General features: G+C 34.5%; 1 protein-coding gene across 1 annotated transcript; it reads right to left on the reverse strand.

Annotated features, from left to right (window-relative positions):
• Positions 1-1,574: 1,574 nt before the first annotated feature.
• LOC129004973 (zinc finger MYM-type protein 1-like) lies at positions 1,575-3,896 on the reverse strand. Its single transcript, XM_054433702.1, has one exon. It carries the CDS (start codon positions 3,894-3,896, stop codon positions 1,743-1,745), a length of 2,154 nt encoding a protein of 717 aa, XP_054289677.1. The 3' UTR covers positions 1,575-1,742.
• Positions 3,897-15,182: the final 11,286 nt, after the last annotated feature.

Raw genomic sequence — 15,182 nt, forward strand, 5'->3', positions numbered from 1 at the left:
AGAAACTAACTTATTCCCAGATTTTCCGGGATAGCTTAGGTCTAACTTATAAATAACTTATTTCCGGTGTGCCCGAAGTAATTAAAGCTAACTTATAAATAGCTTATTTCCGGGTTTTCCGGAATAGATTAAATCTAGCTAATAACTAACTTATTTCCGGGTTTTCCAGAATAGGTTAAAGCTAACTTATAACTAACTTATTTCCGGTGTGCCCGAAGTAATAGAGAAAGAAGAAAGAAAAGTTTGTGGCAAGCAACAAACATTCATAGTCATAAAGTGACAGAGTAGGAGACTTATAGCTAAGAGCTTAAGTGTTAATTAAATCTAACTTATTTCCGGTGTGCCCGAAGTAATAGAGAAAGAAGAAAAGCTACTTAGCAAACTACAGCTAACCAAAGCAGTTAGCTGCACACACACAACACATACAACACACAGAGCACTCAATTAGCAACAGTCCAGGAATCAAGGAAATGGTGAAGAATGGAAATAGACGTTGGGGCTTAACTGTCTAATGTCACGGCTAATTAAAATTCCCAAAGCCAATACGAATCCCCAAAGCCTTAGTTAAGCGTTAATAGTCAAAGGTTAAGCAAAGGTTAAGCGTTATGCTAAGATTTGAAGCAATTTCTAAGGTTAGTGTGTTAGTAGCGGTGTCGTATCATAAGTTAGAATATTTAAATGCATATGGTTCAACACATCAATAATTAGTGGAAGGCTAAATGAATAATTAATAATGAAGTGGTAAATATGGTAAAGAATAGTAAAGCAACTACCTAGAACATTAACAGTTAATAGCGGCTAAGCAACGACATAGAACATAACTACTGTGCACTGGTTCTAGTGTAAAAGCTAATGAATAGCTACAATGGTTAGTGTAGTTCTGAAATATGTACAAACAAATTAAAGCGTGTTAGTTAGTAAAGAAGCCAACAAAGTATTAAAATCACTCTAATAAATCCACTATTAATTAACTCTTATTCCCATAGATAAAATATCTCACAGCTGAAGCAGTGGCGGCTCTAGGACCTAGTCTAGGGGGGGGCTCCGGGGGGTTTGGGGGGTGTGGAGCACCCCCCATCAGAAGAGGGGGGTCCGGGGGTCCTCCCCCGGAAAAAATTTTAAATTTTTAAAGCCGTTTGGTGACTTTCTGAAGCAATTTTAACGCCTAAAACTGTGTCCAATAATAGTCCAAAAACTCCCATTTCACCTGTTGTTTGTCATGCATGAGCAAATAGACATAAGTAGAGTAAAGTAAAGTATATTTTTGAAATAGTTTTTACCAATTTATTTAATAGATCAGATTTATTATCCTAATAGAACTAGGCCTATATTAAATATGAATAGATATTGCAAAACATAACAATTAATCCTCTATTGTGGTTTCTATTTCATAATTCAACTTTTTAAACCTAGTTTTAATTTGTACTGCTCAATTTCGGAATTTTGGGGGAGGGGTTTGACCCTCTAACCCCCTCCCTGCCTACGGCCTTGTAAAACGGGACTACACTCTATTGAACATATAACTAACAATTGATAATTTAATAGTAAAAAATCCACGGCAATAATGAGTAGATAACCAAACGGTAAGGCCTGACATTGATTGAATTGTATAATTTAAACACCCACGGCAATAACGAATAGAAAACCAAACCATGAGGGTAAGGCTTGACTAATTGTATTTTATATTAAAACATCCACGGCAATATGAGTAGAAAACCATACCATGAGGATAAGGCCTAACTTTAATTGTACTGTTTGAATGTGAAATCCATCCTCCTTTCTTTCTGCCCGGCGAAGTGATCTATTACTTTTTCGTTGAAGTTTAAAGTTGACAACAGCTTTTTTTCGATAGAACACATAGCAAGCGCACTTAGTCTGTCTTGTTTCATGGTACTCCTGGTAAACGTTTTAATTCGTTTCAAAGTAGAGAAACAACGTTCACTTTCCGAAGTAGTCATAGGTATTGTGCTTATGATTTTTAAAAGTTTGATTGACTCTGGAAGCACATCTTTGAGGTTGTTGTCATAGACAAAGTTGAGTAGTCTTAATGACCCTGTGGCCGTTGAAAAATCATCCCTATTGTAAATAACATTTAACTCCTGTTTCAATTCAGTTTTATTTAGGCTAAATAGTTCCGCAGCAGCGTGTAACTCTTTTTCGGGAAACTTGGTTTTAAACTCCCCAAACAAACTTGGCTGAAACAGTTTTGCCGCGGACAAATGATTTACAAACGTAAAACGGTCATCAATTCCCGACGTAATTATGTCACACACTTCCTTTGCGACGACGCGTTTTTGATCGTCGTGCCTTCTCCGCTTTTTGCTCGATTCGGGTTCACTATCTCTCGGTTTATCTAACATGGTCGAGTTTCTTACGCGATCTACCACAGTTTTGAAATCGCCGACAAACTTAAACGCCTTGACGCAATCAATTGTTGTTTGCTGCAGTTGGTTGTACAGAATGTCACTGTGGGGCAGTATTTGATTGAAAAAGTCCAGCCAGAAAATAAAGTCTTCGTCTTTTAGAATACTTCTTAGGCCAACAGCTTTATTTATTGTGGCATAGTCATTGGTGTCATCGTCGAGTATGTAACTTAAACATTCCTCCAACTCTCTTTGATAATTAAAAATTGTGCTTACAATTCTGGATTTAAAATTCCACCGAGTACCTGAGCTTTTTGGAATACGACGTTTTACTATCTCATCGAGAACTGCAGTTCTCTTTGTTGACTGGGAAAAGAATGATGAAAACCCCTCGATATTACTGAAGAATATCTTAACCTGCTTATTTTGTGTAGCACTGCGTTCAATGATTAAGTTTAATTGATGTGCGTAACAGTGGACAAAATTTGCATTCTTATATTTAGATTTTACACGCGCTTGTACTCCCGTGTGTTGGCCACTCATTACGGAAGCCCCATCGTAGCTCTGGGCAATGACTTTATCAGGAGTTTTGTCGAGGTTTAATTGCTCTAATACTTCAAAAATTGTTTCGCTAACTGATTCTGCATCATGGCCTTTTGGTCTAATAAAAGTGATAAATCGCTCGTGAATCGTGCCATTCAGCTCGTACCTAATAACAAATACTAGTTGGGATAAAGTGGCACAGTCTGTTGTTTCGTCGGCTTCAATAGCAACATAGTCGGTTTGTGTCAATTCGTCACGAATCATTTGCAGACAAACGTAATATATTGAGTCCAATAACTCGTTCTGTATGGTTTTAGACAGACCCAAAAACACTCGGTTATTTGTTTGATTTATGTGCTGTTGCAATGTTACATCCAGCTCCGCCATAAGGTTAACCAAACCACGAAATATGCCAGGATTTTTTGAATTTTCGCGTTCATCATGTCCTCGTAATGCTAATTCAAACGCTCCACAAAATTTAATTGCATCAATTAGCTTACTTAGAATGTATCGATTTTTCGAAACATCTTCATTTTGTTTTTGTATTTTTAACCTATATGCATTGTCCAATTGGCATCTAATATCAACTTTACCTAAAACAGCATATTCTATTGACGCATTTATGTGTTTTTCACTTGTTTTGTGTTTTTTTACTTTTTCCAGTAGATGTTTAAGGTCTGAAATGCCGTCTACAGTCCATGCTCTATCTTGAACCCCCATGACCAAACAAGTGTAGCAGAAAAATGAATTTTTAATTGAACAACCACATAGCCAATCTGCATGATTGTACATATGTGGCGAAAATTTTCGTGTGAAGCTATTCTTATTCTTTGAACTGTTTTGAATTTGGTTTATGTTCATGAAAGGTCTAGGAGGTCCTAATTTTTTCAAAGAAATTCTGTGGTCAATATTTTTGATCCCTTCATTGATAATCAGGCTAACTTCGTTAGTGACGTTAGCCGTCGACGACAACGAAATGCCGCCGTCCATTAATATTTAGATTTAGGCCTTCAGCCCACGGCAAATTTACCCGTAATAACTTATTAAGACTAATAATAAGTAACTATAACTAAAATTGTCAGAGTCACTTTACCTATGGTTAGTTTACTTAGTTTTCGGGTTGATTAGGTTAGCCTATACAAAAACTACAGACGTAACTTAGGCTATTGACTCAAAGATACCAACTAACTAACTCAATCAATTAAGTATAACTATTAATAATTTCTACTTAGCTCTTTCAATCTTCAACAAACTACCGCTGCCTTCCTTACGCCTCCATCACTATCACTAAACACTATTGATCACAAAACAACAGGTCGTTTGGCACTAAACTATAACTGAACTGTGGTCATGGACATGGAAAGAAGTGAGGTTAGTTAATGTTTATGGTAGTGACAGTGTGGATGATGGCTCCAGCGCTGCCAACATGGTTCTTCCTATCCTAATCGTGTGTGATGCAGAATTATCCAGTTTAGGGTGGCTGCCCTGATTTATGGATGCGCGCGCAGCTTTGGACTCTGCCCCAGAGTCCCTATTGTAAAGCATTGGAATGACGTCACGGCACCCTCAGCGCTGTTAGGTGTTTCTACCATAAGACTACATGCATTGAGTTTGGGACGGAGGTTGCCGCCGTCCGCATTCCACATTATGAAAGCGACTATCGCAAAACAGTCATTACTGGATTCATAATTTAAAACTATTTCATTTCATATTATTATCATATTGATTAAGTAGTCGTAAGTAATTGTAATTTAATTTTAATTACGACATATTATTTTTTTATTACATAAATAAAAAAAATATTGATTTCTGTATTGTTGGGAGGGCGGCGTCCGAGAGTCCTTATGGGCTAGCCGCTACTGAGCTGAAGTGCTGCTACAGTAATTACGAACAACATTGACTACAAACTAAACACCACACATTATATTTAGGTAACACCGTGTTCTCACGGACCTATGCGATAAACAAAACAAAACAAAAACACACGAATATGAAAAGTCACCTTGCGTGACCGGAACCGATTGAACTTGAATAGATTTAAACAATACAAATAACACAACACAATTAAAACAGAAAGGAATTATAACCGGGCGGATCTCGTTCTGACCGTTACTTCTTTGAACTCACGGTCTATAAATTATGTAACGAACGAAATTCAGATATTCCACAAATCAAAGCTGATCGTTATATGTTTACAAAGTTATTTTAACAGAACAGATAACACTCTATGTTATAGTAAAACGATATTTGAGAATAATCACAAGTTTAAATAAAGCGGTCTCTGTTAATGATTCAGTTAAATTTAAGGCTAAACTTCCCGCGGACGTTTGACTTAAATAGCGTAATTGTTTAACAGTGAATAAACGGTAGGCGCAATAAAAGCGATTGCGAGTGAGGTCGAGTTATCCTAGGCGCCCTAGGATATTAACAACGGCGAATGGCGAATGTCGTCCACTTACTTGGCGTGAGCGAAAGTGTAGGGTCGGGCGTCCTTCTTCTGCCTAATTGCTCAGGCCACTGCTCCTGCTGACCGTCGACTCTCGCCGACTCCGACACACTGTCTCTGCGAGCGCCGCGCACATCCAGCGCTGTGGCTGGGGTTCCTGCGCAGGCGCGGGCGACTGATGCGCGGCCCGGTGGTACGGCGGTGAATCACAAGATCAGCTGTTGCTGAACTTGTGTCATCTGCTAATTTGTTTTGTTTACATTTTGAAACTTAACTTCAGCAAATTGGCGAGGCGATTCTGCCAGTAAGGGTTTAGTTTGATTCTAAATATTCACGAATTTTATGAACCCTTACAATATGCCACAGCATTTCTAAGCGTAAAACAGCAGAAGATTTTCTGTCAAAGCTTGGTATGCGGCAGAAATTAAATAAGCTTATTCTTTTTAGCAATGTTTAGGCTAAATATGTTTCTTTGTTTTACAAAGTTTCCTAAATAAAATGTTCTTATACAATCTAACCTCGTTCTTACTAATACCTTACCCCAGAATATTTGGTATTTTACGAGAAACTGATAAAACCCATTTTAACATAAACTATTTTGTATTGTAACATTGAAACATAATTGGTTTCGTTAGAGTAGTAAGTGAAGAAAGAACAAAGTCGTAAAGGTTTTTTAATTGTAATATTTTATTACTTTTACCAGCTGTGTGCCCGTTCTACGCACGGGGCTCTTATAGTAGTCAGTTGAAACCTTCTTATATTAAGAACAGCAGTTGGTTTGCTTATTTTCAGATTATGCTGTCAAAACTATTACCTAATAAACCTTCGCAAATACAGTGTCTGATAGTTTCAAGCCAAAACAAATGCTTCGCAATTAAATGTCACGCGGCTCGTGTTGGTCCATATGTTAAATCCAATGATTAAACTAAAAAGAGCTTTATAGGCCTAGATCTATGAGGCATATCCCTAAGGTAAGTCTATAGTTGAAAGTTAGTTCCACAATGGCTAAAAGTATTTAAAGTATTGCCTCAACCTCACCATTTAACACTTTATTCGGGTTGACATTTTCATTACCTTTTTTTCGTGACATTGAGAAAAAGGACACTAATGCGTTAGCAACAGACATACACACACAAAAATACAGAACTTAATTAAGGAATTTGCAACGCTTCAAGCATAACAAGTACATATAAAATTAGTATTTGAAATCTTTCTCAAAATCATAAAATTTTATCATAACAATTTTTATTTGTTTAGACCGAGGATGACCCGAAATGCTGTCAAAATGACGGCTTACAATATGAAATTAAGTACTATTAGACGATTTAGATTGGTAATTTATAATACAAATTACCAAAATAGGCCACGAACTATTGATACATGAACAACGTAAATCGTAAAGATTCATGATGGTTTGCTGAACAAATGTTTTACTAAAATGAGTTATCATTGTCTTAGCATAAACGAACATTTTGGAATCCAGACAGAAAAAGCAAAACTTATACAGTTAAGACATGAATTAAATTGAATACGGCTGTAATAAGGTGCAACACCAACGATAACTTATTTGTATCTAATCTATATTTATATAGATTCCATCATAAAAAAATTAAAATCGGAATTTAAATTATATTTGTTAAGGAACCTCAGTGTGAAATATCCGCCGTCAGTTAATATTTATTAATTGTTGTAATTAATAATTAAACAAACTCGGTTATTTACAGGGTTATTTTTACACTTTTATTACTTGTACAAAAGTTCATGAAAATTGATTATTAAAATGCCTTACATCGTTTTAGTAGAGAGTAAAGGGCTGGATAAAGTGCATCGTCCTGGCCGCGACAATGCTAAGATGTGGCGCAGCGAGACGCTTAATCCCACATGACGCCTGCAAAATCTGAAACGCAACCCCGGTCGTTGGCTCGGGTCGCGGAGCCTAGCAGCCGATCCAGTTAGTTTTATATGTCGATGGTCGCTACCTCGCTCTGTCCGCGAGGAGGGGGGATAAAGGCATGAGTCACCCTAGTGGCGAGCGTCGTGCGCACTCTCGCTGTGTATTGCTATTTAGTTTTGTGGAAATATTCCGAGGATAATTGATTGTAATGAACTTAAGGGAGGTTTTATAAGCAGATATAATTAATCTACGTACTTGCTCACACTTTATAGACTATGTGTCAAAAGTAAATCTCATAAGAAATGTAGTGGTGATATAGAAGAGTTCAAAAATCAATCAAATCAAAATCTGCTTTATTTCCAAAAATGTTTACAATATATACATATACAAAATACGAACAATAGTCCCGCATAGGCCGTAAAAGACCTGTGCGCGGGACGAGCTCTATTACAAATTAGAAATATTCTTAAAAATTAAAACTAAATTAATCAAAATACTATTTACAACTAAGCTATGAGACAGCTACAGGAACAGTTAATGCTAAATAAAAGGTAGTCGATTGAATGGGGTTGCAGTTACTGATATCTGTACGCTAAATATTGTTTGGTGTATAATTATTTTAGGTCATGTATACTGAACCGATAAGTGTCTCAGACTGATCGAGCCCAATATCCGACAGCCAACTGCTTACCGAACGTTTATAAACTGGAAGAGATACCTGTAGATTTCTAATCTCTGATGGTATATTCCTATACAAAAAATTCGCAATATAAAAAGCATTAGTAAGGTTTGCAGACTTGAAAACTCGGGGTACCTGCATACCTACATTTACAGCTCCTCTGGTGGAATAGTTATGTGTGATTGGCGTCACTATCATATCTTGATTAGAGTAGGTATATACAAGTAAAGTTTTGATAAAAAGTTGACGCACCGAAAGTAATTGAGTGTTTTTGAATAATACATTTGTAGGGAAACGCCTGTTGAATTGAAAAGCTATTTTAATAATTAGTTTTTGTATGACAAACAGAGGCTTTAAAATATTGCTACTAGCTCCTCCCCATACTATAATTCCATATTGAAGTACTGATTGGACAAATGCATAGTATAACTTTTTTATTTCATTAATGTTAAGAATTTCGCGAACGTTTCTAAAAACATAAATTAATTTCCTAAGTTTTGTTTTTAAATATTCAATATGGGGTTCCCATCTTAACCTACTATCCAATATCACTCCCAAGTACTTGTAATGATCTACTCTCTCTAAATGTAAACAACCACAGGTAGAGACACCTGGATCTCCACAAACATGCATCACAAGTCTGAGGTTGGTGGGAGGCTCACTACTTTGTCTGAGGAAAATTGGCATAAATTTTGTTTTTAAAACATTCATTGATAATACATTTTGGGAGAACCATTTTTGAATAAGGAACATATCTGTTTGTGCTACATTGAATGTTTGGTCCCAAGTATTACCTTTGAATATAACTGCAGTGTCGCCCCTATAAAAAAGTAATTTCTGGCCATATATGGCCATATCAAAATTCCATATATGGTTTTATAAAGCCATATATGGGTTTTGATGAGCATATATGGAAGCATATATGGCCAGATGTGGTTGTATCCATATATGGTGGTGTCCATATATGGCCATATATGTAGTATATATATGGAATTATTGTTCATATATGGCCATACATGTTTTCGATATATGAAATAATTGTTCTTATATGGCCATACATGTTTTCTATATATGAAATAATTGTTCATATATGGCCATACATGTTTTCTATATATGAAATAATTGTTCATATATGGCCATACATGTTTTCTATATATGAAATTATTGCCCATATATGGCCATACATGTTTTCTACATATGAAATTATTGTTCATATATGGCCATACATGTTTTTTATATATGAAAATATTGCCCATATATGGCCATAAATATCCTCCATATATGGAATTATGGTCTATATATGGTCATATATGACTCCCAGGTATGAAATTAAATTACTCATATATGGAATAATAATTTTCCATTTATGTTCATCTATAAATGAGTTTTTGACAATAACTGGAATTATTATAAGGGATTGTTGCCACTTTAGGATTATGTAACTCTCAAACTCCCAAACACTTCTTATAATATTAAAAATCTAAAGTTTATCAGTTTGTGTATTTTCTTGTTGCTCTCCAAGCACAAACTACTTAACTGATTGAGTTGATATGTGGTACAGTAAGGGGGCAGATAATATAGGCAATTCTCCTTTAAAGTAATTATTAGTAAAGAAATAAAATATCCAGATTTGAACCCTGATGACAAAATCCTGTACATACATCTATTGTACAATTTTATTATAACGCAACAAAATCTTAAAACTGACGTATAATTTTAAAATTGTAAGTGTAGTAGGCCTAAATAAGGAGAATATTATATTAATAATTAATTAATTGTACCTTTGCTATCAAACAGCGTCAAATATCAATGTCACGTAGTTAGGCTATATTAATAATAACATTCTTCAAATGACATAAAATGTCTAAGAAAAATCTTGTTTTACGAGACCAAATACAGCTTCTCTTATTCGTAATGGGTTTTGATCATCCACATGATATGAAGCAATCGTGGTGTAGTGGCTAAGGGGGCAGACTCTCACGCCGGAGTTCCGGGTTCAATTCCCAGTCAGATGCTTAAAAATTTTGTTTAGAAATTTTTGAATTTAAAATTTTTATTATAGTTTTAATTTATAGTTTATACCATTTAAGGTAAAAATATGTTTAATTGTTATTTTTTTATTTATTTATATATTTTTTATTAAAAAATTCCATATATGGAGGATTCCATATATGATCATATCTGGGGGATTCCATATATGATCATATCTGGTTGTATTTGGTCCAAAACCAAATATAACCGGATAAAAAAAATTTTATATGGCCATATATAAACTTTTTCATAAGGGCGTCGGCAAATAAAAAGAGCTTTCCTGTGATTGGAAGTTTGTCTAAATTATTTATGTAAATCAAAAAAAGGGATGGTCCCAGCGTACTGCCCTGGACAACTCCATAGTCTATTTCACGTATATCGCTAAAATTGTTGTTAATAGAAACTAACTGGCTTCGTTTATTCAAATAACTACTAAACCATTTTAGGGCCAAACCACGAATTCCGATGCATTCCATTTTATTTAAAAGAATATTTCTATCAATGGAATCAAATGCCTTTGCAAGGTCAATGAACACAGTCAATGCTTTTTCATTTCCGTTAATACACTCCGAAATATATTTATTCATAGCGAAGAGAGCATCACTAGTATTTTTACTCTTTCTAAAACCATACTGGCATTCTGATAACAAATTATTATCTTCCAAATAACAGTGCAATTGTATTTTGACACATTTTTCTAAAATCTTAGACATAACATTCAACAGGGATATTGGGCGATAATTGTTTAACTCTTGCTTTGTGCCAGATTTATACAAAGGAACTACTTTCGCTATCTTAAAACGGTCAGGAAATTGTCCTGAGAGAATGCTTAGATTAACTAGGTGTTTGAGTGGAGGTATCAGTGCCGGAATATTATTTTGTAATAAAATCGCCGAAATTCCATCTATACCAGGAGCAGATCCACCACGTAAATCCCTAATGCACCACTCAAGTTGGCTGTCGGTGACCGGCTCCAGCCGGAACTCATGTCTGACTCTGAACGCTGAATCGTCAACCAGCGGAGGTCCAGCCAGTTGCGGTATGCGTTGGGCAAGATTCCTACCTACATTTGTAAAAAAGTTATTAAACGAGTTTGCTACTTTTTTTATACCGTCCTTATCAGATTTCTCATAAAAAAGACTTAATGGAAATTTTTCACGAATTTTCTTTATACCACTTATTTCATTTACTATATTCCAAAATTCTTTTGGCCGTCCAGTTGATTCGAGAATTTTTTGCTTGTAATAGGAAATTTTTGCTGACTTGATTTCTCGGTTTAGCCAATTACGATAATTACGGTAGTTGACTTTTAAGTTTTCGTCGAAAGGGTGCGTTTTTACACGTTTACTTAATTTATCACGTTCACGTATCCCACGAATTAGATTGGTTGTGATCCAAGGCTTTAGTTTCTTATGCCTACTGGTTTTATATTTAGACTTCGTCGCTTGGCATTTAAGATGGTCAAAAGTACTAATAAATGCATCGCAGCAGAGATTAACATCCTGCAGAGCCAGAACATAGTCCCATGGCTGACGCTCAATCAGCTCTTGTAGCAATTTCTGGTCTGTGTAAGTGATTGTTTCGTTGTCATCTGTTTTTGTGTGTAGATTTTTAGAAGAACAGTATTCAAGTTTAGCAACAATAGCATAGTGGTCAGTAACATCTGTTTTAAGTATGCATGAGCTTATTGCGGAATAATCAAAGTGATTTACAAATAAATGGTCAATACAGGTCTCAGATCGTTCAGTTACTCTTGTCGGTTTGTTTATGTAATCAGTGAAGCCAACACTGTAAAGTATGTTTAAGTAATAGTCTTTTTCAAAAACATTTTGACAACTATGTAAAATGTCTATATTGATGTCACCAACAAAAAAGTAAGTAGTGTGTTTATTAACATTGCTATAGTAGTTGTTTAGATCAGTTACGAATGAATGATAGTTCATAGATGGACTACGGTATATAGCTACTACATTAAAGTGCCTGTTATCAGTGTAAAAGTCTAATTGTAATCCCGTCGCCTCACCCATTGATATCTGTTGTGATGTTACTCCAAGTTCAGTTTTACAATACACAATTACACCGTCGTTTCTGTTCCAATGTATTTCAGTTGAGTACAAATCATATCCCTCCAAATCTGTCAAATTGTTTCCACATTCCAATCACGCTTCAGTAAGTACAATTAAGTCAAATTTTACTTTCAAGTCTTCAAGAAGAATTAATACATTATCTATATTTTTATTATAACTGCGAATATTGAAATGAATAACTTTTAAAAACCCCTCTGAGGGTTCTAAGGTAAACAAATCTGAAAATTGTCTATATGTATCAAACTCCATACAATCATTGTTCCTGTAGCTGTCAATACCAAGTATGTCATCGTCTCCGTCCATGTTAGCTGTCTGACACGCGCCAAGCCGTTATACATTACTACACACAAGGGATTAAAATAAGCTAGAAATAAACATAGATAGCAAAATATTAAAAACAAAACAAAGGAAATGTAACAGAAAGTCTACTCTACTCTATTTTATTTTAACATTCTATGGCATAGATAAAACTTATCGATCACATAAAATAGTTTTGAAATATTTCGGATACGGAATCAGATTATTTAAAGTATGCACAATCGCGGACGATTGCGATATCTAAATATTTTACTAATATAGAATGCTATGGAAAAATGGAAAAAATGCACTACATCCAAAAATGTGAGTTAGATTTATTTATATTTGAACATTAACCAGAGCAAAGTATATCACAATAATTATTTGATCAAATATGCATGTCATCATTTGCTTCGGTGAGGCCCAATTATTATTGAGAGACTTTGCATCATTTAAGAATATATATTTTGTTTATATTATAATATGTTTCTTTGTCATACTGATTAACGTGTTTGGAAAACATATTATGCTGCTAAATAAAATGAGTGTATAATATTTAATGTCAATATCTCAAATGTATTCATTATTCTCACTGAAGTATAATAACAAAATATTTTCTTAGGTATTAAATATACTAATGTGAAATCCAACATTTATTCTTTGATTCAAGGAATTTTGTTAACTATAGACTACTGGTAAGCATTAAAATGCACAAACCTACGCCTGTAAATTAAGTTACCATTCTTCGTAATGTAATGACATATTTGATGTAATATAATGATAATTAAATGCTCGAAACAATGGTTTTCGAATTGATGTCTGTGTGTGTGTCTGGATGTGTACAGAGCTAGGGACTACACCTGTGGTCCGATTTCAATGAAATTTGGTATGTAGGTTCTAATCCATTGTATCTCCAGGTGGTTTTTAATTTTTTTTTTATATTTTGATTTTTAATGGGGATTTTCCCATAAAACCCATAAAAAACCGGAAAAATCTAATTTTCTCAAAAATGGCCTTAACGATTTTGATAAAAATTGAGTATGTTGTAGCCCTTAAAGTTCTGAACAAAATGGTACAAATTCCATATCTGTAAAAATTACCGTTTAAAAGTTATTGTAAATTATGTTATTCTCCCATAAAAACCCCCATCAAATAACGAAAAATAGGATTTTCGAATAAAAATCCGGTTTTAATTTAACATAGTATGTTATGGAACTTACAATTTTGATAGTTTTTTTTTTATTTTTTAGACATTTTGATTTTTGATGGGGATTTTCTCATAAAACCCCATAAAATAACGAAAAAATGGCCCGAACGATTTTGATAACACACGATAAGAAGGTTGTTGACAAACTTATGGGAGAAAGTGTGTGTCAGAATGCTGATACCGTTTAATTTGTGTAGGTAACTATTTAGTATTAACTTACCTTCCAGACAGTACATTACTTCAATTGAAATGGAAATGGTAAATGGTAACTATGTGTGTTATTTGACAGTGGTATTAAACATTTTAAGGAATGGATAAATTTGGATAAAAGAATAATTGGTCATTTGCCTGTTCAAGAATATTATTAGCGACCACTCACTGGAATTTAAGTAAGTACTAAATTTTTAGCGAGAAAGGTTGCGTCATCAGCATATAGAATAGATTTACATTCAACATTTGACGACAGGTCGTTTATGGCTATTAGAAACAGTAGAGGGCCCAGGTCCGGTCCCTGTGGTACCCCGTTCGTATGCGAATAAAGGATTTTTTGTAGTAGGGCCTACTTAGTTCTACGAATTTTTAAAAGGCTCAGTAAAGTAACAAATTACAATCTGTACCATGCATGCAAGTGGAATTGTGTCACACCAACAACAATGTGCACAACTCCATGCCGTCCGCGCGCATGCTCAAGTAAGTTTTGCCGCCCAACTTTACCCGCCAGTTGGTTGCGAAGCGCGTTGGCGGGAAGGTAATATTGATGTTGTTCTTCTACCGTTGTTTCGATGTATATTGTCGGTTTAATAAAACCCTAAATGAATACGCTGTTTGATAAAATGTTAAGTGTTGAACATGACAAAACTAATAACTAACTATCTGCCTAAAAAAGAAACAACTATTTTATAACATACATAAGTTATCAACCAACCCATTTTTGCGTGATGTTAAAGTATAACTTTTTGTCAAAATAAAATCAACTTAAAGGCGTCAAAAATCGCTGAAATAAAACAAGGTGAGTTTTTAACAGGTGAATTTTTCAATCATTTAGCTTCACAATCAATTCCATTCGTAGTGTTATTAGGAAATTCTAGTAGGCCTAAATTAAAAAAGTGGTTTCTTGTTATTTACGAAACTCTTGGCAAAAACATATTACCATAATGGACAAAACCAAAGCATATGAACTTAACTTTGGCTGTACCTAAAAATAGTGAATAAAAAATGAAATACCATTAGTAGGAATTTTTTATAAATAAATATTGTTTTTGTTTGGTAAAGATGAGTAAAATATTAAAATTGGCTTCTTTCCTCTAGATATATAGATTTGCTGAGTAGTAAAACTCACAACAACATTGGCTGTACATTACAGATTTTAATTTAGGCATATTAGCTTTGAAGTTGTCAATTTGTCGTAAATTTGTAATTCAAACATAAATTGGTATATATTATAACAAGAGTATTTTTGCGCATTTTGGCAAATAGCTTTTAAATGCTTTACCGCCATATCTTAATTAATGCCGTTAGTTGCATGTGCAAAGCAAATAAAGGTCAATAAGGTGCATAAAGCAAATCACAAGCTCACTAATTGATTAACTTACCGGAAACAGTTTAACAATTTATGCAATAATATATATATATATA

Source organism: Macrosteles quadrilineatus, unplaced genomic scaffold (genome assembly GCF_028750875.1).
Source record: "Macrosteles quadrilineatus isolate MER2022 unplaced genomic scaffold, UCM_ALF_1.0 Scaffold_13__1_contigs__length_4303367, whole genome shotgun sequence".
Lineage (NCBI taxonomy): Eukaryota > Metazoa > Arthropoda > Insecta > Hemiptera > Cicadellidae > Macrosteles > Macrosteles quadrilineatus.

Excerpts from the sequence above, each read along its gene's own strand:
- LOC129004973 (XM_054433702.1), bottom strand. The coding sequence starts at position 3,896 with ATGGACGGCGGCATTTCGTTGTCGTCGACGGCTAACGTCACTAACGAA.